At 39.9% G+C, this 24,298-nt stretch overlaps 2 protein-coding genes across 3 annotated transcripts; one reads left to right on the top strand and one right to left on the bottom strand.

Moving 5' to 3' along the window:
• Window positions 1-282: 282 nt before the first annotated feature.
• Window positions 283-6,648, bottom strand: LOC138625549 (flavin reductase (NADPH)-like). 2 transcript variants are annotated; one of them, XM_069706544.1, is made up of 5 exons: window positions 6,550-6,648; window positions 4,697-4,912; window positions 2,652-2,853; window positions 1,465-1,629; window positions 283-1,233 (listed from the first exon to the last, which is right to left on the bottom strand). In XM_069706544.1, exons 2-5 carry the CDS (start codon window positions 4,829-4,831, stop codon window positions 1,076-1,078), a joined length of 660 nt encoding a protein of 219 aa, XP_069562645.1. In that variant the 5' UTR covers window positions 4,832-4,912; window positions 6,550-6,648; the 3' UTR covers window positions 283-1,075. The 2 variants fall into 2 exon arrangements, with proteins under 2 accessions (XP_069562645.1, XP_069562644.1); XM_069706543.1 differs by lacking the exon at window positions 6,550-6,648 and adding an exon at window positions 6,309-6,543.
• Window positions 6,649-8,933: 2,285 nt separating this feature from the next.
• Window positions 8,934-23,931, top strand: ppef2a (protein phosphatase with EF-hand domain 2a). The gene is made up of 17 exons (XM_069706525.1): window positions 8,934-9,044; window positions 9,226-9,234; window positions 10,528-10,655; window positions 10,743-10,797; window positions 10,897-11,072; window positions 11,492-11,606; window positions 12,177-12,223; window positions 12,775-12,941; window positions 13,068-13,104; window positions 13,302-13,451; window positions 13,530-13,874; window positions 16,503-16,688; window positions 16,878-17,020; window positions 17,729-17,835; window positions 19,727-19,893; window positions 20,533-20,620; window positions 21,407-23,931. Exons 1-17 carry the CDS (start codon window positions 8,993-8,995, stop codon window positions 21,658-21,660), a joined length of 2,226 nt encoding a protein of 741 aa, XP_069562626.1. The 5' UTR covers window positions 8,934-8,992; the 3' UTR covers window positions 21,661-23,931.
• Window positions 23,932-24,298: the final 367 nt, after the last annotated feature.

Genomic DNA, 24,298 nt, shown 5'->3' with positions numbered 1-24,298 from the left:
TTTCAGGACCAACTAAAGATTCAATTGAATTCAATAACAACGTACCATTTTACTATAGGCCGGTAAACTGAGTAGTTGTTTTTTTTTGTGAAAAAATGAAAAAAAAAAGTCATCTTCATCACTCACATGACATCCCGTAGTGGCCATATTCTTTTGGAGAACAAGTGTGTAACAAACACTCATTTAGTTTGACTTTTTACAGGATCAGTTCAGAGGACTTGTTGGACCAAACTGTCGACCCAGAAAATCAATTCGTCTTACTTGTATTTACACAAAGGGTCCTTAAACTTTTCCATTACTGTATGTTTATTTTAGAGAACTGATAAAGTATATTTTTAATGTAAGGTACTCTGTGAATACATGGTGCAATATTTTTATGAAGATTATTATTTATTCTGAGATAAATACTAGTTGCTTGAAGTAAAAATAAAAAACAAATGTGTCTGATGGTAAATCCAGTTGCCTTTCACTTAAAGCTACTAGATATGGTAAGATGCAGCCACCATGTGGTTAAAAACATGTACTACAACCACCATGACAGCAATAAAGATATTCAAACATGAATATGTTAAACAATGGTAAATACAAATACATTCATCATACAGATTTTATGGGACATTGGCAACATTAAATCCATCAGTAGGCTGTTTTGCTAAAGGGCCAGTTCACCCCAACAGAGAAACAATATCTATTCTTCCTCCAGCTCTGGTCATATCTCACCATGAAGATATTTATGGCTTTATTTGCTCAGATTCAACATATTAAAATGGTTTCTGTTTATGGTAAAGAAAAAAAAAATCATCTTTTTACAAATACTTGCTGTTTATATTAGTAATATCTGATGATTCTTTGTCCACCTAAACTGTAAATACAACATTAACATTGTGTCCTTTACTGCGGCTTTACTCAATGCAGTGTATTTAATAAAACATGCTGTGGACATGTTGTATTGTAAAAAATGCATTTGGGTTTCAAATGTTGATAGCTTCAAAATACCTCCATCGCCAGATACGACCAAAACCTGGTGAGTAAATATCATGTTTTGTTTGGTGAACCGACACTGGCCTCTTCCTTCTCATTTGGTAGTGATGGCGACTCCCTGTCTGACCCAGGCGTTGCTGTTGAGCAGAGAGAGCATGAAGCGAGCCACGTCTCCTCTTCCCACAGCGCTGCCTGCAGGCTGACCGCTGCTGTCGGGCACAAAGTATCCTCCATGGGTCAGAAACTCTTGAGCTGCAGAGGACACAAAGATTACAACAACGGTGATTTAATTTGGTCCTCCAGATACTGAAAGGCACACACCAATATGTGTGAATGCAGGCTTAAACCTCAAGGAAGTGATTGGCTGATCCCATAATCAGTGCATGAAGTGATGGGAGTACGAGCTGGCACTACGACAAAATGCATCCTGAGAAAGAAGCTCTGCTGTTCTCTGTAACGCCGAACTAGTCCGTCTGTCTTTACCTGTGGCCGGCAGGTTCTTGAGGCCCGGTGGACGAACCACGGTCCAGTTGATTTCCTCAGCCTTCTGGAGAAACTGCTCCATGTCATACATGTTCTTGAGGACGCTTCGGATCATGGGCAGCAGGAGGAACCGGATCAGGTACGAGGACTGAGTTCCTGAGTTAGCTAACAAAGGAAGAGAACAACGCTTTATCAGCACTTTCCAGCAAGTACAATGACACGAGTCCAAGACAGATGATCTGATTTAGATATAGATACCTGCAGTGCAAGATATGAAAAACACAACGAGGGAGGATTGAAAAGTTGTGAGAATGCTCAAGTTTCAGGTGTGTAAAGAATCGCCGACACACTGCTCACAAAAACGTGTGTAACTCAAAGGACGAACCTTCTCTGTGCACGCTGCACATCACGGCGCTGTCAGCGCACACAACAGGAGCAGTCTCTAAACTTTCTGATCCACCCTCGTATGCAAGATTTGAATAAAGTGTCTAAAGCATTACAAGTCCTGCTATTACTTCTGTTACTGAGACACGAGGGCTTTAATTGTGGGTATAATTCTTGAAGTTACAGCAGGTTGATTCTGTAATTGTCTTAATGTGATGCGAGTCTGTGATTCCTTCAGATTTTTCACTAGGCTGAGTCGTTTTAATCCTTTGGCCCAAAGACAATTATTTCAGATTTATCTTTGTTCAACTGGAGGAACTCTCGCCAATTCCATAAAATGCATAATTATGAAATTATATTTTGTCATTTTCGATCATCTGAGCCAGTTGGAGCAGTTAGATACGAAACAGAAGAGGCTCAAAAAGGTGCCTTCGGGAAAGCCACATCCTTTTCCACGCTCAGACTTGCGGTCAGGAATTGCTACAGAGAAATCCTTCACCTCACCGAGCCGGAAAGTCACACACATGCTTCCAGCACGCCTCGTAATAAATTGTGGTCGACCGTTTAAAATGCAACACTGAGATCCAACTGTGCTAATGATTCATCTTTTCCACTGCCTGTGTTGAAGGTTGGATCTCATATATGAGTTTAACAAGAGCAGTCTCAGTGCTGAGGGATGTTCTGAATCCTGATGAGGAAACAGCGAAACAATCGCTTAAAAGCCAAAACTTGACGCGGGTAAGAGCTTTGAATCGCGTGTTTTAAGACGTCATAACAGACCATCATCTGTGTCCTGTACGTACGCTCTGTGTACCAGGAGGTCATGGTGATGATCCTGTTGACCCGGGCCTCCCGCATGGCGCTGACCATGGCGGACATGGACAGGGTGTAGCCCGTCACCCCCGAGAAGAGGGAGGCCGGGAAGCCGAGGCAGGACATGATCACATCCTGTCCTTTGAAATGAGTCTTCAGGCTGTCTGCTGAGAAAATGTCAGCTTCCACCACCTGCAGGGAGAAAGAAGGACCGATATGATTATGACGTATTTATTCATCACATGCAGCACAATTCAAAACAGAGAGCAACATTTAATTCATTTAAACAGATTATATGTTTTCTCCTTAAACCTTAACTCACTAGAGATTTACAACAAAACATGGTAGAAAAAAATAACCCATTTTTGTTTTAATTTTTATATTCATGCCATCCTGTTGACCAGCTCAGTTCCAGTGAGTTCCTCGTTGAGTTCTGTAATGTCCATTTTTAAAATCTTCTTCCAGTTGTGCTTCTTCTTGTCTCTGAATATATTCTAGTTTTTCCATTCGAAGGATTTCTTGCTTTTCTTTGGCTGCATTTGAACCAAATATTTCTTATTTCCATTTCACTTTGTTCAGAGAAATTTCATATTAAGTCCCACACAACTCACAGGAACCTTATATCCCAATATTTGCTGTAAGACTTTATAAACCTTTTCACACAGTTATCTTTCCAAAGAATAAATGTGTGACCTACATCAAGGTTTGATAAAGCCTATAGTTAGGGCTGGCTCAGGTAGACCTGAACCAACCCTTAGTTATGCTGTTATAGGCCGAGGCTGCTGAGCTTCTTTTCTTTCCTCCTACTCTTTAACTGACTCATACCTCACCATCTTTTCTCTCCCATAGTTTTTGCTTATTATCTGTTGTCTCCATTCAGTTCCTTCGCTCATGTAGTTTCTGTTCTTTCTTTTCCAGATATCCCGTAATGGAGCTGCATGTCTCTGCCCTGCGCTTGTCGTCTCCACCAACAGTTCTTCTCTGCTATCTCTATGCTGTCCTTTTCTCTCTCTGCTCTCCTCTCACCCCAACCGGTCGAGGCAGATGTTGTCCACCTCTGAGCCTGGTTCTGTTGGAGGTCTCTTCCTGTTCAGAGGGAGTTTTTCTTCCCTCTGTTGGAGGTTTTTCTCCCTTAAAGAGGAGGGTTTTTTTTTCCCCTCCTAGCTTATGTGGGAATTGTTGAATTGTTGGTTTCTCTGTATAATATTGTAAAATCTTGCTGTAAGGACTTTAATGTGTTAAGTGCCATGAAATAACCTATGTTGTGATTTGGCGCTATATAAATAAAGTTGAATTGAATTGCATCAAACTTGGCCACTTTCTCCAACACATAGACTTGATAGAGACTTAACACATCATGCAGAATAACAGTACAATTATTAAACAATACATTTTGTAAATGAGGCAATGTCCATAACCAAGTTAGATATCCAAATTAAATATAGCACTCAGTATCAATCAATATTACACATAACTTTATGGCTACAATAAATAACTGTACATTGGCAGAGGATATTTAAAACAATTAAAGATAATAGTTTTGTTTGGGACTATTTTCAGCTGCGGATTCATACAAACTTGGAGCTGTGGTGAGTATTTACAGTCCAGCAGCAGGAGAGAGGACACGGGACGACTTCCAAGAAACCACAGTTGGTGTGTTCATAGAAATAAAGGGACCCAGTGTTAATGTCACGCAGTGCAACAGGGAGCGTCTCTGTTGTGTTTTAATAGTTTTTAGACAACAATAGCACCCAGACATGACATATTTAAAGATACTAATTATTAATTCTTAGCAATGGAATTAATCACCTGCAGGTTTTGGTCTTTTTATGGGATTTGCTGGCCATAGAAAGGAAAAATTCAAGAATAATGTCAAGCTTATCTTCCCAGTTCCAAGTCCACTTTGTTGCAGCGCTGTGTGCACAAGTCCCACCGTGGTGTTAAACCTAAGAGACCATGTAGGACTACTGGTCAGAAACATCACTCAAGGTCTCGCCTCATACACTCCTCTGAACTTTGAACCCAGGTAACTTACCTTGAGGTTGTCATGATGCACGGTGAGCTTCCCCGGGTTCCTGACGATGGCGGTGACCGTGTGGCCCTGCTGCAGCGCCTGGTTGACCAGATACTGTCCCGTCTGCCCGGTGGCTCCCAGCACGGCGATCTTCATCCTCTGGCACTCAGAGCTCAGTCAGGGCCGACGCTGATCACTGGACGCTCTGATCGCTCACACTGCACCGACGCTCCCTCCCTGTTTTACAAGCACAAGTGTAGAAAATTATTATCACGGTGCAATAAAAATGCCCTCCAGCAGAAACGTTGGTTTGTCATATGACAGATTTTGGTTATAAATGTACTTTGAACATGATGTCGTTTACATCCCTGATCTAGGATACTTTTCTAGAGAGTTCAAATCATGTGAAGTAAAGGCAGTAATCTTGCCACTGAAAAAAAAAAATAAAAATTAATCACAAGAGAGGAACAAACAGTTACTTTAATTACCTGCTATTTTCTGATTGATTAATGACCTATATTTAATAAAAAATGCCAGATAACACATGAACATATCCAGCACAAGTCAAGTCATGACATCAATCATACATAACCGGATATTAAAGAGCCTGAAATCACAACAAGTTCGACATCTTTTGATGACGAACATTTTCTGTTGACTTTTCTGTTGCGTACTCAGTTACGTCACCTCAGACTGACTGACCGGTTTTTTAAAAACAAGTACAAAGATTACACAACTTGCTTCATCTTAAATACATCAGCAGTTAAACATAGCAGCAACATAAGTCACTATTTCTAATCATGATCACTTGATAAGAAAATTCTCCTCTCAAAATATTTCTTTAAAATACCAGATGGCACCTTTCTTACTTGACAGATATTTCTACAATTGAGTCAAACTAATTGTTGAATCACCAGCCGGTCTTTCAAACGCTGATGCGCAGCGAGAAAAAGCTCCAAAACTCTTGATAACTGAAGCCTAAGAGATGAAAACTTGGTTGCGAGCAGGCGAGCTCGACGGCACACTGGGTATCTTTGTTGTGTCCAAAGTGGGCCGAATGGATTATTTTTACAGCACAGGAGGATGACGGGCTCGTCGGTCAGATGCTCTCTGTGGTTACTGAGCCGAAACTGTCGACTGAATACCAATTGATGCTGTTGAAAAGATCATCCAGAGGATTTTCAAGCTCGAGGGTGGGATGATGAGCGAGCGAGGGACCTATGAAGATCACATTGGGTTGCTGAAGCACTTCTTCTCTCAGAGGATGTCAAACTGCCTGCTGACTTTAACCATCCTGGATTCAGGTTTATTACAGGAGGTCATAAAGTCTGTTGGACTTCTCTGTCCACTGTTGTAGAAAAAAAAAAAAAATAAAAAAAGCAGGTGACTCAATCAACAACGAGGAAGTACGTGTAAATCTTTAAACACCAGTTCAGAAAGAACATTTTCAATATAAGATGAGTCCTTTTTGATTGTCCTGTTTCATATAAATGACCTTGTCAACATAAAAAGCAGGAAATATAGTGTACATAGCGAATATACTGTCCTGTATTCAACACAAATACAGCAATTACACAATGAAAGTGTATTTTATTTTCTAAACCTCTGACATGTTAAGATGTGATCAACATACCTGGATGTTTATAGTTCACACACGGAAACACGTTTGACCCCCCCGACTGTCAACCAAACCCCATTGAGTCCGCTGCGCTTTTTGTTTTTGACCGGCTCCTTCCTCTGTACGTCGTCCTACAAGTCCAGCGAAATACTCGGAGCCACATTTATCTCAAACATTACTGTTCGGCGTGAAGTATCTTGCAGATGAAACAAAAGACAGCCCGAGGTGAGCCTTTAAAAACACATGAGTAACTCACCGGCGCCATGTTTCCTCGTCCAGCGAGGGAGGCGTTCAAGAGCGGCAGTGTTCAGGTGCGTTTTGTAAACCAACTGTCTTCATAAGTATGATATCTTTTATGTGGATTTTAAATTAGGTTTTGATGGCACGCAGAGGAGGTTGACGTAACGTCGAAGCTACTGAAGACCCAGGAGAAATTTGTATTTATAACTTCGTAACAATAGGTAAGAGCCCTTCAAACAAAGCTGTGTTTCTCGGCATTTGTCAACATTTGTTTAAATGTTTTACGAGCCTAATTGTGACCACGTCACCAAAGAGTGAATTCATTTTATTTAGAAATATTTTAGTCCTTTTGAAATAAATGTGACCATTAATCATAAAACTTTAATGGAAAATAATTAAAACATGGCTTTTTGTAGCAGCAATATCTAAAAGATTATTTTTAGTTTCCTTCTGTTGATATCATTAATATGATTAGTCTTGTAATGGGAAAACTGTTATTTAAATTCAGGCTGTATGGTTAGATGTTGTCCTCAGGACAAAGCACAAGAAGTGAAGTGGAGTCCTGGCTGTGTTTTTTTTATTTTTTTTTTATCATATGGTTTATATTGGGGGAAAACAATTTTAAAAGTACAAAACATTTATAATTAGAGACTACAGAAAAAAGTTAGATCATCATAAATAGACTCATCTCCATGATACAGAACATATTCATTCGTTTTCAAAGGAATGTATTTTGCTTTTCTTTCAGACAGGCCTCAGCGTCGAGTAAAATCTCATAAGATCTCATGGGAAGCATGTTAAGAATTCCTGTCACAATGTGTGATCGTGCCAATAAGAGTCCTCACGTGGAAACGGCTTGACCTCCTGTAAACAAAAACACTTTCCAAAATAACGGCCAACAACAGATGATGGCCTCCCTCACACCACCTTTGCCCTTTGCCTTTTTCCAATATAAAGCCTGGTCTAGTCGCATTAAGTCATTAGCTCAAGTAATCCACTTGCGGCTCGGTGCTTTGATTATGCCATCACACATAGGGTCTAAAGCAGCTTCAGGACAGTGTGGGAGAGCTGTGCAGTGGAGGCGGTTTCATAGGAGAGGCCTCAGTGGTGAGTCAGTGGGAGCTGCTGTCACTCATCCACCTACAAAGACCAGTCTGATTGACAGCCTTCAGTTCCTGACCTGATCCCGGCGGACCGGTCGAGGATGCAACACAGCAAATGCTTCTTTGAATACTCAGTGAAACTGCGAGACGACAGCCAAATAACCTGGGAAGTGGCTGCATTAAGAAGGTGACCACGTAAGTGAAGATCTCATAGTTGAGTAACTCTTTATATTTCTACAGCAGCTAATCGAACCCAGGAACATGTTAAATGGGCGGGTGATATATGTATGTATATATATGATGTCATACATCTCAGTTTTGGTTCTGTTCTGACCTCTGAAACATCTTCTGGTTAAAAACCCTTTTAACCCTCCTGTTGTCCTTGGGTCAAAATGACCCGCAGCTGTGTTCAACCAAGTTCTATTTTATTTCTATATTTTAATATTTTTTGGGATCATTGGTCATCATTCTTTAAAGAAACCCTCACAGCCTCCTTGTCACCAATGATCCCAAAAAATATGAAAATAAAAATAGAACTTGGTTGAACACAGCTGCGGGTCATTTTGACCCGAGGACAACACGAGAGTTAAGTAACTCTTCAAGTCTTTCTCATTTCAAATGTCAAGCTTGCCTTGCTGTCATCTTTTCACAGAAAAATATTATTCTCAGAAAACCTCTCGTGATTGGACGTCTGTTCTGCTGCCAGCTATCTTTACATGCGATGAAAACCACCACTCAATTAGATCAAAACTAGCACTGCAGAGCACATAACATCAAATCTACGATGTTCAGGTTGTTTTCTAAATGGTAAACACTGATTGGATTGTCATTTGTTGGGTTTCAAAATGCCTTTCCCAGGTAATAATTTTCCATTTCATCAGAATAACTTCAGGCTGTGGAAATGTTTTCTGCTTTTTCGGTTTCATAGATCGCTTAATGTAAGCCTTCAGAGAATTCAGACATAAACAAGCGTGCGCAGCAGGATTGAGGTCAATCACGGAGGTTAGGAGTAACCCGGCAGATAAAGAGATTAAAAGGGCACAAAGTTTAACGTCCTCCCGACTCGTCTCTTCTGCTGCTGCGTATCCACGCTCAACTTTCTGCTTTGTGAATGAAGAGGTTTCTTACGGGTCAAGACTGAAACAGAACTATTCAAAGATGCGTGTGCAGAGATGTGAACTCATATTTCATCCTGAAAACTGATATAATGTCAGATTTGTGGCGCCAATAAATCCAATCTTTACATATACAGGCTCATTTTTGAAATGTAGGGAATGAATTTCCTAAAAATGTAGGTCATGTTGGAATTCTTTCACCTGACATGATGATTGTCGGTTGCTTCGGACAGGAACAGTCATGGGATGTGGTGTCACAAAGTCCAACCATTTCCACAAACACTCGGGAAAAGGTAACGATGCTTTAAACAGACAGATTTATATCAATCCTCCCCCTTCACACTGGACAGAACAGTTACCTCCTTCCTCTGGTTGTCTGCCTTGTTTTCGTTTACACACTCTAACTTTATTCTCCCTCTTACATGTGTTCACGTATCTCTGTTTCTCTTTGTCTTTCTGCTCTGCTGTACGCAGCCGTCACAAGTAAGCCACATCTGTTTGACCTTGTCTATTGTGTTGTTGGTTGTTGGTCAGATGCTGGACAGACACTCAGACCTCATGGATCTGGGTCAGGAACAGTGGTGGACAAGCTGGTTGTCCATATCCAGCATAAAAAAAATAAAATTATAGTTACTTCCTACTTTGCTCAGCAGAATTTAAAAATAACACCACATGTGGGAAAGAAAATATGTCTGTCACTCAGGATGAAGAGTTTTAACAACACTGATTGAAAAGTGACAAAACATTGTGTGTGTGTGTGTGTGTGTGTGTGTGTGTGTGTGTGTGTGTGTGTGTGTGTGTGTGTGTGTGTGTGTGTGTGTGTGTGTGTGTGTGTGTGTGTCACCTCTGCTTCACAATGTCCTGTATTTTAGAGTTTTTTCCCTTTTTTTGGATGCAAAATTTGTTGTTTTTTGGTGAAAGAACTTTAAAAAATGTGTTGTGTACTTTCACTAAAATGACACTTATGTCAACAATAAATGATTAAATAAACAAATATTCAGAGAGTACACTAAAAAGCACTTCAGAAGGGCAGTCCATTTTTTTAAATATTACTTAGTTGACACTGGTGAGTCGTCTGGTTTACATCTGTAACGACTTGGTGAATGAATGTTTCCATACAGGAGAGGTCATTAGGAGTGAATAATGCTTGAATTAATCAAGACAGTTTGACAGTTAGAGTAAGAGGTCGCATGCAGATTAAACAAATTGTTTGTTTATGCAGCAACAATCACAACATAAGGCGTCTCAGGGCACTCAAGACAGGAACCCAGCAATTTAACAATTCCTCCATGAGCGACAGCTGGAAGGAAAAACTCCTTTTTAGGGGAAGAAACCCTCAGACAGAACCAGGCTCAGAGATGAGCGGCCATTTGTCTCATCTGGTTTGAGGGGGGGAGCAGAAATGACTTATGGGAACTTCATGTTTTTTTTTTTGCTCGTTTTTAGTTTTACATTTCTTTGATTCATTCATTTAAACTACATAAATGTGAAAAGCGACAGTCGTTAAGTGCTCGCTTTACTTTGCTGTTCTCATTCAATCCCATATTACCTGAATGTCGCATTCAATACACACCTGCAGGCTGTTGCAGGATAATAACCCGCTTTCACAGGTGGTGAATAAACAAAGTGATGAACCAAGAAATGCAATTTACAGCATGACCATCCGAGTTTAGCATCAAACACCTGACGACAACCATGACAGTGGTCGCTTTACTTTTACATCTAGTACTAGAGATGGAGTGACGTGACCTGTTGTCCGTGTGCTCCGTGTTTCAGCCATAAGAGCTGCTGTCCTGATTCAACAATGGTACCGCCAGTACGTGGCCCGCACGGAGATGAGACGCAGATACACCTGGCACATCTTCCAGTCCATCGAGTACTCTGGAGAACAGGCCCAGATAAAGGTGAGGAGCTCCCACACATGATCCAGACAAGTTCTGAAGGTTCAACTAAAGAGTGAACTACATCCTTCATGTCTCTTTCATGTGCAGCTTTATAACTTCCTTGGCTACCTCATGGACAATTTCACACCATCGAGCAATGAACGTAAGATTTCGACACTGATTTGTTTTTGTTTTATTTCACATCAGCAGGTTTAATTTATATTCCTTTAGTGAAACCGTTTGAACTGTCTCGACCTTCCAGGAAATTTGATCTCGCACATCTTCAGAGAGAACGAGGTTTGTCGGGACACAGAGTGGGAGAGGTACTTCAGCTTCAATGACATCGAGGTGCCTGAGATTTACTCCGGACCTCATCTCACCTTCCCTCTGACGGTGGAGCAGGTGGTCGGTCTGGTGGAGGCCTTCAGGAACAAGAAAGTAGGTGAACAACAACAGCACGTTCACGCTCAGTTTGTTTGTGTCACTGTTTCAGTCATTTCCATTAAGGCAAGAAAGATGAATAATTCATTAAAGATTTAGACACAAGTACGTAATACTTGCCTCAATGCATATATTTTATCTTCAAGAGAAAATGATCTATTATTTTTGTGAAAATGATGATTTCAATGACATTTATGTGACGTCAAATTCAAAGGAGTTGCTCCTCAATGAGGTGTTTGGTGTTATAGTCAGTCATATGTTGGAGAAAATGTTTTATATTTAAGCAAAGTGCTGATAATTGGCTGTATTGCACTGACAAACCTCTGAGCGAGAGCTCAGTTATGAAACCGAGCAATATGACCGTATACCTTCATGTGTTCTGAGACCTTCTTGCTAACAAGTCTTTCTCCCAGTAGCAGCTGCACTCGCGCTACGTCCTCCAGCTCCTCCTGGAGACGTGGAAGCTGCTCCGCATGTTGCCAAATATCAACCGCATCTCCACCTGCCAAAGTAAAGAGATCACTATTTGTGGTGAGATAAAAGAAAGCCAAGATGTTTTGGGGGGTTGACAGTAGAGTGATGACTGCATATCTGATGGAAAATATTGGAATTACATGTTCAGCATCTCGAAAGGAGCTGAAACAATGAGTCAAAGAAACAGAAAATCAATCAGAAGCAATTCTGATAATAAACATATTTTAGTAACTTTTTAGACAAAAATACTTGAAACACTTTGGTTCAAGGCAATAAATTCTGAACATTTGCTGGTTTTCCTCATTTCTTGTTACAGTAATCTAATGTAGTAAACTAATTTGTTATGGACATTTTTCTCTTTCTTACAAACCAACGTTTTATAGTCCAAAACACTGAAAAGAAGGAAGTGAATTGGCAGAACTAATCTAAAAGGTAAAAAATAATACAAAATATAGTTTGTTGCAGCCACAGTTTCCTTTTTTTGAGGCAGCAGTATATCCCCAAAAAATGATAACCTGCAGCGTCGTTTCTGGGCGTCTTCTTCTGTCAGTGTCAAGTGGACAGTCCCTCTCTTGTTATTGATTATTAACGGTATCAGTGTATTTATGCATCTCTTCTTCATTACAGGGGATCTGCACGGACAGCTGGAGGACCTGCTGCTGGTCTTCTACAAGGTCGGGACCTCTAAAATCAAAACATTTTGGAAATGCTGTAAACTCTTGTCCAAACGATGGTCTTTTATTTTTAGCTTACGAGCTGTTGTTCACTTTTATTAAAATCGATAAAGTTTTCCAATGTTAATATTGTAATTGAATCACTCTCCTCCCAGATCTAAAGTAAATCACAAGCCAACGTTAGTGGTGATGCACAACCTGTTGACTTTTTTTTATTTGTGTGAAATATCAGTTTATTGTAAAAAATACAGAACATATTCTTGAAAGGCGAAGGTGACCAGTCCAATAAATATCCATGAAAAGCTGATATATTTTACATTTGAGGAACTATTAACAGGAAATGTTTGACGTTTTACTGATTAAACTGTCATTTAACGAATTAATCAACTACATGTTTCAGTTTTTAGTTAAAATACAAAAGTTTTTTCTTTCTCATTAGTTTCAAATCAATCAGTAAAACAGGATGTGTAATCCAGTGTCTTCATACTCTGGTGGGGCCGATACATCGTTTACATTTAGACAAACTCTGCTTTCCTTCACTCTGCTTGCAGAGCGGCATGCCGTCCTTAGAGAAGCCCTACGTGTTTAATGGAGACTTTGTGGACCGAGGCAAAGACTCCATCGAGATCCTCATCATCCTGTTTGCGTTCCTGATCATCTATCCGAGCGACGTCTACCTCAACAGAGGAAATCATGAGGACCACATCGTCAACCTGAGGTGAAAATATCGCATTTACCTGGAAGACACTGAAGTCTCGTCTATCTACTGACTGCTTCTCCCTTAACAAATTAATCAGGTTTAATTAAATCCTAATTTCCTAACGTGTTTCTCTGCCTATTTTAGGTACGGCTTTACGAAGGAGGTGTTGACTAAGTACAAGGTAGGTTCATGTCATGCAAACCTCAGAGAGTCTTCCTACTTAACTTTATTTGTTGAATTTAATAACTGATAAAAATGTATATTGATAGGCCAAGCGCTCATCACACAGCACTCAGAATATACATATAGATAAGATGCACATTGACAGACATAAATGTTGACAGCAGACTGCCACTTCCTGTTTGTGCTTCACCTCAGATGCACGGCAAACGGATCCTGAAGCTGCTGCAGAAGATTTTCAGCTGGTTGCCATTAGCAACAGTAATTGACCAGAGGGTGCTGATCCTCCATGGAGGGATCTCCGACACCACGGACCTCAGTCTCATCGCCAGAGTGGACAGACACAACGTGAGGCTCCGACATGTGACAACGCTGATTAACCCTCAGATTCTTGACAGTCCCTAAAGTCTGGCTGTTCTCCCGCAGTACGTCTCAGCGATGAGGCCTCCGAAGAAGAGATACACGAGACAGACAGAGGCGTCCATCGACTTGGACGTGGACGACGAAGTTTTGTCCACAAACAAGCTCTTCCAGCGTCGGGCCTCTCTCACGTTCCCCAAACCTCTCGGAACCCGCGACTGCTTCCAAAACCGCTCGCTGCGGGACTTGTCTGATCGGTTCAAAGGGACTGCTGCGGTGGACAAGCTGGAGATTCGCAGGAGGAAACAGTCCATGTTCATCGCAGACATTATCACACCGGAGAAAGACTCTCAGCCCGTGTCCTCTAACTTGACTGCCAACAGTGACAATGTGAAGGAGGAGTGGAAACAGGTGAGGGAGGAGTGTGGAGTCTCACAAATTGTATTTCTGTGGCACTTTTCATAAGCAGATGCTGCACGAGGCACTCGAAGACACTCAAAAACACAACAGAGCCACAGATCAGTTACAGTGTGGTACTTCGGTCAAAGAAATAGTTTAATATACGAGAAAATATTTTCTTCTGGTAGAGACGGATGGAGCTCTAATGTCTGTGCAGTAAATATCAGCAGGATGATTGTTTCCGAGCTTTCTTTAAAGCCATCTGACAAACAACATACAGCTTCACTCAAGTGCTGCAAACCTTTCTGAAAAACAGTGCTTCCATTTCTATTTAAAAAAAAAAAAAAAAAAGCCCTCTCCTAATCACCAACACTCTCATCTTCAAATATATTAGATAAGATTATGCATGAATGGTCATTCTTGGCCTTGAAAACAGCAGCTGAGCAAATTGAGCATTTTAAAGCCCCAGAAAAAGGTGGTAGGTGGACCGAAGACTCTTTTTTTCTAGATTTGTGTTGATTTGTCTTCAGATTTCTTGGATGATTTTCTAGCATCACCAGACAACGATGGTGGCAAAAAAACAACAACAAAAAAATAAATAAATAAGCACAGCACTATATATTTTCAGAAATGTCCTTTTGGGCCTTCGGACTGTAAATAAAGAGAGACATCTGGGTCAACATGCAGAAAAGATCCAGATTAGAGCTCTGTGATTGTGATTTGCCTGTATGAGGCATGTGCACCGGTTGTTTACTGTTGACTGTTTATAGTCTGTTGGTCCGAGGCCTCCCACTGTTCCACCTGAGATATTACTGTGGTGACTTTGCCAAGGACAGAAAGCTATTTTGGTCATAGGTCAAGGCCTTTGGGCCTCAGCTCTGCTCCAGTCACACCTGATAAACCCTCCTTCAGTAATTAACTATTACCTCGGAGCAGGTGCCGTGGTTGGTTCCCTGCACGAGTCTTCAAATGCTGTAATCCACCGCGTCATTAATCCCGCTGCTGTTACTTCAATCTGCTTTTCAAACTGAGCGTCATCACCCTAAAATCAGGCTGTAAAAATCAGCAGTCCACTCTGGTCATATAACTGTTAAGTAAACACTGTCAGGAAACTGTCTGTAATGTAAAGTTATTCTCTGAGGTGAAGCAATAAACAGGGACATCAGCTTCTGGCCTTGTATTAAATACGGAAAAGGCATCCACTTTTAATCTAAAAAAACAACAGAATTGCAGGTTCACTGTTGGATTGTTCTTTGTTCCTGCTGTGAATCTGCCTTGAAAAAAACTCCTATAGACTTGAAATTATGTGAAAAAAATGTCTCAAACAATTTATTACACCATTAAATCTGAAATTATGAATTTAAACAAACCATATCACCTACTTGAAGCCACTCTGCAGCTTTTAATCATGTTGTCTGAGTCATTTAAAGGTGAACTCAATCTTAGTTTACTGCAAAGAATGCTTCTGAAAACAAGGTCTTAGAAGCAACCTGTGGAGTTTTTGAGGAGTTTTCTGTGTTTGGATCCCCATTTAATTTGTTTCGTGCTTGAGAACCAGGTGCCAGAGCCCACTGAGACTCGCTGCTTTGTTAGCTGCTGTTTTGAAGTCTAGACTCTCTAAATTTTGCTGCTGCTATCTTGGCAGTTTGGTTCTTGTTTTTTTTGGAGCCAGAAGAGACCATAATTGGACGAGCTGTCAGAAAGCGAAGGGTTGATCCGACTGAGAATCCGAAGGCTCTATGTCTGGCTCACCTACACTGGAAAACTTACTGCACCTCACACGTATCAGTCAAACCAAGTCCGCTCCTAAACCTGCCTCTCTTTTAGGCCTAATATCTAGTTAAGGATGGAATTATTTTCAGAAGAACCAGCAGTACACTGATCAGGAGGAGGGACGTTAGAGAATGACACCGTGATGACTTGTGGAAAAAATGTATTGACATTGCATTTATGAGAAGTTGATGCTTTTTAAATGGGAGTCTATTGGAGCCAGAGGCTTTGGGAGGCAGCCCCTTGTGGCCCTCAGTGGTATTACATTTGTATTGGCTTAGAGATTATAACTATTTTTATATACAGTCTATAATGACAATGCACATGTATGTGCACGACGTAATACAGTCCTACTTACTGATCATCAGGTGGTGATAATGCACCATAAAGACACCATACTATGAAACATGTAAACAATGCAGGATTCAGACTTAGACACACAATGCATTATGTTGCAAAACACTGAATATAAATATAACTTTGGTTTGATTACAAGAAAGTGTCCTTTTAAATGTAGCTTTCTGAACTCTGAGTAAGTTTCATATTAAATGATGCTATTAGCTGAATCACATTTTGTTATTTGTTGGATGCAATGTTTTATGAGCTTGAATTACAACACAGGTTATTTCATGGCACTTAACACATCAAAGTCCTTACAAGAAGACTTTAAGGGTTTAATTTAAAAATATCTACTTTTTCAGATTTATGTGTTAATGCTTTCAATTTATTTTTACTTCTATCTTTCATTCTTTGTGGGATTGAAACATGTTCGACCTCAAACAGTGATGTCAGACATAGTTACTTTATCTGTCAGACATTATCAAATGAAATGGAAAAATCTCCCCCTTGTGATTTCTTGGTTGCTGCCAGATCCTGGACCTGCTGTGGAGCGACCCGATGACTCCGGATGGCTGCATACCCAACGAGGTGAGGGGTGGAGGCTGCTACTGGGGCCCCGACGTCACCGAGGACTTCCTGAGCAAACACAACCTGCAGCTCATCATCCGCTCCCACGAGTGCAAACAGGAGGGTTATGAGTTCTGCCACAACCGTAAGGTCAGCTCAGGTAGTGAGGCCCTGATAATCTCACAGTTCACTGTCTGAATACAGAACTTTAATCCCAAAATAAATGTCTGTGATGTTAAATTTGATCCCATTTGAGTTTCTAAACATTTCCTCTGACCAGCATCGGTGTTACCTTCTCTCTCCACTAAACCGTGTGCCCTTTCTTTTCATTTCATTCAGGTCCTCACTCTGTTCTCTGCCTCCAATTACTACGACGTGGGAAGCAACCGGGGGGCCTACGTGAAGATGGGTCCAGACCTGGTTCCTTATGTGATTCAGTACCAGGCCACTAGTATGACTAGGGAGCTCACTGTGAGTCAAAGGTACAACAAACTACCAGAAACTATTCATCCCCAACAATGTGAATCATTTCACAGATCAAGTTCTTCATTATCAATTTACCCATTCATTACTGTATTCTATTAAAACTGAGATAGGAGCCACGAATGGTGGTGATATCTTCAAACAACATGTTTGGTCCTACAAAGACTCTTAATACTCAAAGATTTGCAGTGTATAATGCTAATTTTTTACTTTTTAAATTGACTCTTCTTTTAGTTAGATGAAAAAGATAAGACCCCTCTCATGTGTTCTGTCAATTACAATACTATATCCAGGAGCCGCTTAAAGTGGAAAAGGGATTGACAGCTAGCTGAAAAGAGAGATCAACAAAAGCAGTAAACAAACAAGACACAACATCCTAATGCATGAGCTTTAGAAAGAGAATACGTTTATTCCCTAAATTGTAAAAGTGGTTCTTTTAAACAATAAATTGATCATCATAATTGTTATGAAATTAGCTTTCTGTCAATGAACAAATAGTTTCAGCATGCGCATGAAACCAATATGTGGAACAGCAGATATTAATAGCACATAAATATTCCAAGAACACAGAATTTCTTCTCAAAGCTTTATGAAAAAGCAATCAGATTCATAAAACTCTGTATGATATGAAAACACAGCTTTGACATTATTTGAAAACCACTGTGTGAAACCACACTGTTATATATTTGCCGTTATGTCACCTGCAGTGTTGGTCGAACCGAGCGCTCCGCCCTCAAGGTCCTGCGGGAGCAGCTGTTTGCCCACAAGTCTGACCTCATCGGTGCCTTCAAAAAGTTTGACCTCCAGAACACAGGTGTGTGTGTGTGTGTGTGTGTGTGTGTGTGTGTGTGTGTGTGTGTGTGTGTGTGTGTGTGTGTGTGTGTGTGTGTGTGTGTGTGTGTGTGTGTGTGTGTGTGTGTGTGTGTGTGTGTGAAGTCTGAGTTTCGTGAATCTGTTCTGTTCTCAACGGATCAGGTGTTACTTAATTTCGAGGCAGATCTCGTGTGTACTTTTCTTTTCCCTCTTTAGTTCTCAAAGGACAGAAGCTGTCTGGGGAGAAATATGAGCTCACACCTTTTGTATCTTGCTTGAAACTTAATAAACTTCATCCAGGGAAAAATAACATGTTGGCTGACCAGAAGTCCACCCCAGAACATTTCAGTTTCACAGAAACTTCAGCTGACACTACTGAAGTGATTTAACTTCATTCAGACAAACAAAGTCTTGTTAGTCATGTAAAATTTATGAAATTTACAGTTGGCTTTTTCAACGTATTTGAGCAAGCAAACATTTGATCCTCTTTTAAACAGTGGCTGCAGATAAATATGATATACTTAAACACAAACACAAGGAAAATTTGCTTTTTCAATCATTTATTCAACAAGAACATCAATAGATGAAGTATTCCTCTGTGGATAAAGTAAGTAGACCCTTGGCATCCAAAGCTGGTATGAGCCCCTTCAGGAGAATCAACTTCTTGAAGGCGTTTTGCATAACTGTCCACCCGTCTCTTGTATGACTCACTCTTCTGTGCTAAATTCCTTCAGTAGTCAGATGTTTAAGGGTTTTCTTTCATGTAGCTACTGTCTGTTTCAAATCCCAGCAGACAATTAATGGGATTCAATTCTGGGCTGTGACCCAGCTTTTCCATAAACCTAAATTTCTTCTCTTTGAGCAACTCTTCGGTGGATTTATTTGTGTCCTTAGGGTCATTGTCCTGTTAAAAGGTCCATTTTGACTTTTGGACAGATGGCCTCAAATTATCAATCAACCTTTGACATGATTCAGAGTTTATGGTTAAAGCAATGCCTGCAAGGCAAGTGAAGCGACCCCAAACCATGACACTTCCACCACCATGCTTCACAGCTGGTTCGAGGTTCTTCTCCTGAAAAGTTGTCAATTTTATGTGTAATTTGTTTGGGATTAAGTGTGAAAAAGACAACAATTTCCATGGGATGTATGTATTTTTACTCTTGACTGTACAAGTAATACATTTTACATGGCACCTAATACCAGATTTTTTTCACCAGACATCTACTTTTATGTTGTTTCTCAGGGCGGCTGCATCATAGACTCCAACAGAGCCAAATCCTGTAGGGTCACTGTCGAATCATATCTTGCATGTCACTTGTAACGTCCACGGAGAAGCGATAGATTTACACATTGCAGAGAATAAGTTTTGTACTTTAGTGTCTGTTTTTTACCGCCTCAAAGTAAAAACAGTGAAAGTGAAGAACTGAAAACTGAGTTCAGAAAAGTATTGAAGAAAAATCTTCAGTTGACAAAATAATGGTACCGCAAAGTTCATCAGGAGCAGTTTTTAGTTTTATATCACAATCCTCCTGATGACATAAAGTTGCTTCTTCTTCCACACTCCTTTGTGAAGTATTAAAAACTAAATATATTAGGTGTGCAAGTTCATTCCTGACTTTGGGAACTGTATAGTTTTGCAAAATAATTTTTTTGAAGGTCCAGAAAAAGGTATTAAGTGGACCTTGACTTATAATCATTTTGTCAAAGTAAATTTAGTTTATGTTTTGGTAGCAGATTAGATAAAAGTGGATGTCACGCAAAACAACATACCGAGGCAACTGATTGAACTTTGAACAGTTGTTATGATGAAAATGAAATATTAGAAACACCAGGTAAAGGACCACTTTGTTCTCTTTGAAATGGTATGAACCTCCTCTCTCCACCTCTGTCAGGTCTGGTGTCTCTGAACGACTGGGCCTCTGCGGTGGAGAGCGTGATGCACCTGAATCTGCCGTGGAGGATGCTCCGCTGTCAGCTGGTCACCTCCAGGAGCAGCGACGGTCTGATAGACTACCACGTGTGGATCAACGAGCTCGCCATCAAGGGGGCCAACGCAGACGTAAGCACACATCAACTGTGTCTTTCGTAGCTGGAGACAGATCAAATACACTCCAGTGATAATTCAACATACTGCCAGGGAATGTGAAAAATCCTTATGTATATATATATATATATATTTTTTTTTTATTATTATTTTTTTCTGTATTTAGATGTCTGTCATTCACCTCAACAGTGTTTATATGAAAATAAAAGCTTATTAGAATTTGCAAAAACCTTAGATCGATATGGAAAAGGGATCTTGATATCATGATTAAGGAAGTTTTATCCCCTTTCTAAAAAACAACAACACATCTTTCATGACACCAGGTTTAATAAAGCAGAGCTTGGTGTCCAGTCTCAGGTTTTATTGAAGCAGGCAGGCTGACATCACACAAATGAAAGAGACCAAATGTGATCGCCAGGATAAACTTTCAAATTTGGCATAATTTTCTGACTATAGATGGTACTACTCAACAATAGTAGTTTTTTTCAGTCTTTTCTTTCTGACTGCCTGTTTTTTGTAGTTTGGTGTTTTTTTTTATAATTTTATTTTGTTATAACATTTTTGTATTTGTGTATAATGATAAAATGTTGAAAGCTGAAATGACAAAAAGAAAATGAAAGCTGGACTTTTCTCACTGTGTTTCTCCTCTTACAGCACATTGAACAAAGTCTACTGGAAACGTTGTACCGCCACCGCTCCACTCTGGAGACCATCTTCAGGATCGTAGACACAGACAACTCAGGTACAATAACACACTACGCTACAAGCATTTTTTTTTTTTTTCCGTTTTAAAGGAAGTATATTTTGTTGTTCAATGACAGAGCTGGTATCTTAAACGGAAAATGGTCCTGATGTCGTTCTAATTTATGACAGAAGTGTCAAGAAATAAACGTTTTTACCACTAGTTACCCAAAAATCAGTACATTTTGCATTAAAGTCGAGGACTAACAAAGGAAAAACTTTGGTTTTCGAAGTTGAGTTTATTTGCAACAGAAAAAACTAGAAGGGAAACAGATGTGACAGAAGAGGTCAACAAGAATAAGAAAGGAACTAATATAAAAACATAAAATACACACAAATTCAAACAAAATAAGAAGAAACAAAAGCCAAGCAATGCAGCAGCAAAAAAAATTGAATTGAATAACTTGAATGAAATGTCAGTTTCTGTTTTAAAATTATAACATTTAAGTTGATAAAGACACATATATGCATATAAACCTTAATCAGAACTTCTTGAATCCACAAAGAAATCCCTGAGGTTTGAGTACAGAATATGTTGTGTGGGGGTGTAAAGTGTCCTCTGGGATGTGTTCGTGAGACGTCTGCGGAGCTCAGCCTCAGTTAATCCACCTGGAGTATGTGAAAGAGGCCGCAGCAGGTTGCAGCCTGCGTATTTCTAATGAGGATTAACCCACTGATCTACTGTTCTCTCCCTCCCCCACCCCTCATCACTGACATACATCCTCCTCTCCTATAACTGCATCTCTCCATCTTTAACATCTAACCTCCTCCTCCTCCTCCTCCTCAGGTTTCATCACCTTGGAGGACTTTCGACAGACCTGGAAGCTGCTTAGTGTCTACCTAAAGATGGAGTTCACGGACGAGGTCATCTCCGACCTGGCCGTCACCATCGACAGCAACCAGGACGGCAATATCGACATTGACGAATTCATGGAGGCTTTCCGGCTCACGGACAAGAAGAGCCGGCTGGAGCGAGGACGCAGCATGTTCATGGGCACGGCCACCGACCTCTCAAAGCTGGACGAAGATCCCAACGTGTGACCGGAGAGAGCTCAGAGGCCGAGAGCTGACTCCTCCCCAGGCAGCAGAGGGAGATGCAGCCAACGCAAGCTGCTGTGATGACGCACATGATGATGCAGGACGCTGCCGAGCAACAGCCTTGTGGATCACATGGGATTAGGAAGAGGTCAGAGTTCAGGGTACTTGACACTGAATCTTCATCTCGATTTGTGAAGCCGATTTCTTTCCACAGAGGAAGTGAGGGTGAAACACAGCTGCTTGAACAAAAATAGGTTTCGTTTATTTGGTCAGAATAGTTTAAAATCTGTTCAAAACAAACATGGAAACAAAAAGGCATCATGTTTGGACTGCATGATTATTAAGATAACGACACTAGATAAAGTCATGATGAGGATGTCTCCATTTTATATCCATAACTCAATATTTTAACGATTTTGTTTTTTAACAAAACAATGTTGTGACTGGTGAAAGAATTTCCAGATGAAAAGACGCCTACACGCTGACTCCAGACAACTAATTAAAAGTGGACAACTACTTGATCCCAGTCGTATCAAAGTATTCAACAGTTGAAGAATTAAAACTCAATTAGAATTATGGGTGGAAGTTCAGAGACAATAACACGTCAAGGATTTGTAGAAATGTCTTATAAATACTATATAAAAAAGAACATGACAAATGACTTTGAAAATCTTTACTCATTCTATTCAATTCACTTTTATCCCGTAACTCCAAATCAGAAAAGACTGTATCTCAAAACATTTTACATACTAAGGTCAACACCTCACATTGTTAAAGAAAGAAACCCGACAATTTCCCCAAGACTTGACTTGACTCATAATGATTATTTTTGTAATCAATTAAGCGTGTTGTCTATAAAATGGAGGAAAACTCTGAAAAATTCCAACCACAATTTCTTAAGTCAGAAAATATGTCTGACAACTATCGCCTGACAGAAAAAGAAAAAAATGGAAAAATAAATTGACATTTTCCAAATTAATTCCTATTATCCAAATTTCTTTTTTAATACAAGTTGGTCATAATATGCAGGTTGGTATTTGATATCTGTGCAAAACAAAGAAGCAGATATGTTTACCTGCATGAAATCCAGAAAGAAATGATGTCCTATTGATTCATTGTTGTGAAATATTGTTGGAAAATCTTAAAAATTCCCATCATAATTTCTCAGATGACAAATGACCACCAATCCAAAAATATTCAGTTTTATAGTGATAAAACAGTGAAAACCATCAAATCCCCATATTTTGATGAAGCGTCAATCCTTATTTCTGATCACCTAATAGTTTCAGCCTAAACTCATATACACCATATTTCTGTGTGATAATACATTCACATCATCACTGGACTGTGCACAGAAGTCTAAAAGTACAAAATGGAGATTTATATGAAAAAGTTCATGTTAAATCTATAGTCTAAAGACCAAAAAAACTCTCATAGTTTCATATCCCCTCTTCTTCCGCCCACTTCATGTTTATTTGAGGGTGTTTTTTGCAGGCGTTCCTCTTTTCATCGATAGCCTTTCATCTGTCTGTGACGTCTGTATAACTACGCTCCTACAAAGACTTCATAAATACCAGAAACTAAACTGAAAGGACATTGTATGATGCAATCACACGCTGCACTAATGAACTGCAACTGAATGTTGCTGGTGCCTTAGCAGTAGGAGTGTTTGAAGTATAGATAGATAGATAGATAGATAGACAGACAGACAGACAGATGGATAGACAGATAGATAGATAGACAGACAGACAGACAGTTTATTAATCCCACAAAGGGAATTTTTTTTCCGAAGTCTAGTGTGCGCTGATGATGTTCTGAATCAGTGCCAACAAAGCACCAGGGTCCTCCTCGTCGGAGGCCCTCACCTTGTCCAGAACGGAGAACTCATGTATGTCTGCCTCCAAACTGTTGCTTCAAAGTCCAGAACTGCTGCTTTATTTTAAAGGAATAGTTCAAGAATTCATGCAGTATGCCGCTTATGTTATCTTAGCATAGCCTGGAAATGTAGAAACAAAATGACAACCAAATTAATTTACGAGAACCTCCAAAGTGCATCAATTCCTCTGTTCTAATAATTCATTATAAATAGCAGTTAATAATTATAATAAATCATAATTTCTTGGCCGGGCACAGTTACTTCCTGGAGCAGCTTTAGAAGTGCTAACGGGTAGTTTTTGTTACCAATGTAGAACAGCTGTTTCCCACGGTTTTCCAGTCTTTATGCTAAACTAAGCCAACTGGCTACAGAGTGTATCTTTGTATGCTAATAATAAAACAAATACAACAACAAAAAAGCTGCTGAACTGTTCCTTTCAGACACGGCGTATTACATGTTATAGTTAAATCTGTTCGATAAAGTTCCCACATTGTTGAATATGATTTTATGCAACTACAAGAGACAGGAATGAGTGTGAATATAAATTATATTGTTTGCTTTTCTGACTTGTCATGCAAAAGATTTACTGTAAATAACTTCTCACAGTATAATTTGTAGAATTTAATCCTGTGTGGCTTTGTGTTTATGAACTGGAAGATGGCCTTTTGAAAATCTTCAATATGTGTGTTTCACCAACATTTCTTCTCAGTTAGCTTCAGAGTTACACGCAGAAAATAAGACAATAAGGAATCCTTTAACTCTATA

The sequence above is a fragment of the Brachyistius frenatus genome, unplaced genomic scaffold (genome assembly GCF_029030835.1).
Source record: "Brachyistius frenatus isolate BFR_SWC_R1_liver_20210118 unplaced genomic scaffold, ASM2903083v1 Contig_63, whole genome shotgun sequence".
Taxonomy (NCBI): Eukaryota; Metazoa; Chordata; class Actinopteri; family Embiotocidae; genus Brachyistius; species Brachyistius frenatus.
This window is presented reverse-complemented; position numbering and strand designations above follow the sequence as displayed.